Source organism: Crocodylus porosus, unplaced genomic scaffold (genome assembly GCF_001723895.1).
Source record: "Crocodylus porosus isolate Cpor-Errol unplaced genomic scaffold, CroPor_comp1, whole genome shotgun sequence".
NCBI classification, from domain to species: Eukaryota; Metazoa; Chordata; order Crocodylia; family Crocodylidae; genus Crocodylus; species Crocodylus porosus.
In genome coordinates, this window is record NW_017728939.1 from 8,418,844 (window position 1) to 8,420,580 (window position 1,737).

Consider the following 1,737-nt stretch of genomic DNA (forward strand, 5'->3'; position numbering starts at 1 on the left):
CCCCCCCCCCAGCTTAGCTTTTCCAGGCCTACACCCAGTCTCCTAGCGGGGTCCTAGGAGCTCTCAGCTCTTCCCCCCCAGGAGCTCAGGCCAGTTTGCCAGCATGCATCCCACCTTTCCAGCCACGCAGGCCCACACGGCTGAGCCTGGACATGGCTGTGCATGGTGGGGCAATACACCAGCCTCACCTTGGTGGCCGTGTCTCCCTCGTGGCCACTGCAACTACCACCTCCTTGCACAAGCAGGCCCATGGGGCAACAGGCCCCAGGTTTGACTGCTGCAGGCACAGCCCGTGCCCACGGACTGGGCGCCAGCGGCACAGTCCCCAACACCTACCTCTTGAACTTGGCCCTCTGCTTCGGCGAGGGCAGGTGAGGCAGCCCCAAGGAGAAGGTGGCGCTTTTGCTGGTGGGGACAGGCAGCTTGCGCAAGCCGCTGGCAGGGGCCGGCTGGGCCAGGCAAGCCTTGGGGCTCCTCTTCTTCTTCTTGTCCTCCATCCCGAGAGCCCGACTGCCAGGCCGAGGCTGGGCTGAGGATCGGTGACGCCTGGCACTGAGGCAGAGAGACACAGGTCACACGGGAAGCAGACCCTTCTCCATCGTGGAGCTGCTCCAGCGTCGATGTGCGAGGCTGGGAGTTGCCACCCGTCAGCGCCTGCTTTCTGATCAGCCCCTGCCCCACAGCTTCCTCTCCAGCCATGACGCCGGGGTAGGGGCAGGCAGACACCGGGACTGGTTTTTACCTTGGGGCCAGGGGCCACTAGAAGCTACGGTGCCAGCTCTGCGTCCCTTGGCGAGACGTGCAGTCTGGGCACTTCCCCTGCCCTGATCTCTGCCCAGGTGAGGACACGAGCCAGTTACTTGGGGTTTTCCTCCCTGACACCTTGTACAGCACAGTGAGCACTTGGGAAAAGAAAATCCCATCTCTGAAGGGCTGGATCCCAAGGCCTGAGCTGCACAGCACGGCTCCCCACGGCAGAGCTCCCGTTCAGGAGCTGGCACCGCACTTGCCGCCCGCTGGAGACGTGGCCCACGAGAACAAAGCCACAAGATCAGGCTGGAAGGAGATGCAGCCGGCACAGGGAGGATGGGCACCGCGGGAGGAGACGGGCTCTTGGGTTTGCTCCTGCTTTGCTAATCCCCCGGAAGGGATTTTGCACCTGCAGGGCAGGGTGTTGCTCGTCTAGGACCCTTCGCACCGCAGCCCCTTTCCTACCCCCACCAGCTCCCTCCAGTGAAGCGGGGGCATCCCTTGGGGCAAAGCAGGGGCAGGGCAAAAGTCCCCCCAGCAGCCCTCAAGCCCGTGCTGGGGTATCGCACCCGGCTCGGTCTCCGGGACCCACGTAGCGTTCGATCCAGCCAGGGGCTAGTCAGTGCCAGCCGCCAGGTCTCGGGTCGAGGCGCCCGGTGCCGTAGGCCATCGCTGGCTGCGTGGTGCCCGCCCCGAGGCTGGGATCCTGGCTCTGCAGACTCCCGCGGCGCCCAGCTCCACTCGCTAGGAGTTGGGCCAGGGTCTCCGGGTTCGCCCCCAACTGGGCCGCGCCCAGGACCACCGAGCGGGTCCAGCAAGGCCAGGCTGCATGACCCGCGTCCCGGGGTCCCTTGAACGCCGCCCGCTTCTCCGACACCTCCCGCCCCAGGGAAGGGCCGGGAGCCCCGCGGCGCAGCCCAGCCGGCGGCTTGACATTCACCCGCTTAAAACGCGCCCCGCCGGCGGGCCCGGCCCGCAGGGGCTGCG

At 66.7% G+C, this 1,737-nt stretch overlaps 1 protein-coding gene across 1 annotated transcript in view; it reads right to left on the minus strand.

Annotated features, from left to right (window-relative positions):
* The window catches only part of CCDC28B (coiled-coil domain containing 28B), a 2,757-nt gene extending 1,539 nt beyond the window's left edge, over nucleotides 1-1,218 (minus strand). Inside the window, 2 exon segments of the mRNA XM_019547823.1 lie at nucleotides 321-552; nucleotides 743-1,218. Coding sequence (XP_019403368.1) covers nucleotides 321-497 — 177 coding nt within the window. The 5' untranslated portion in view covers nucleotides 498-552; nucleotides 743-1,218.
* Nucleotides 1,219-1,737: the final 519 nt, after the last annotated feature.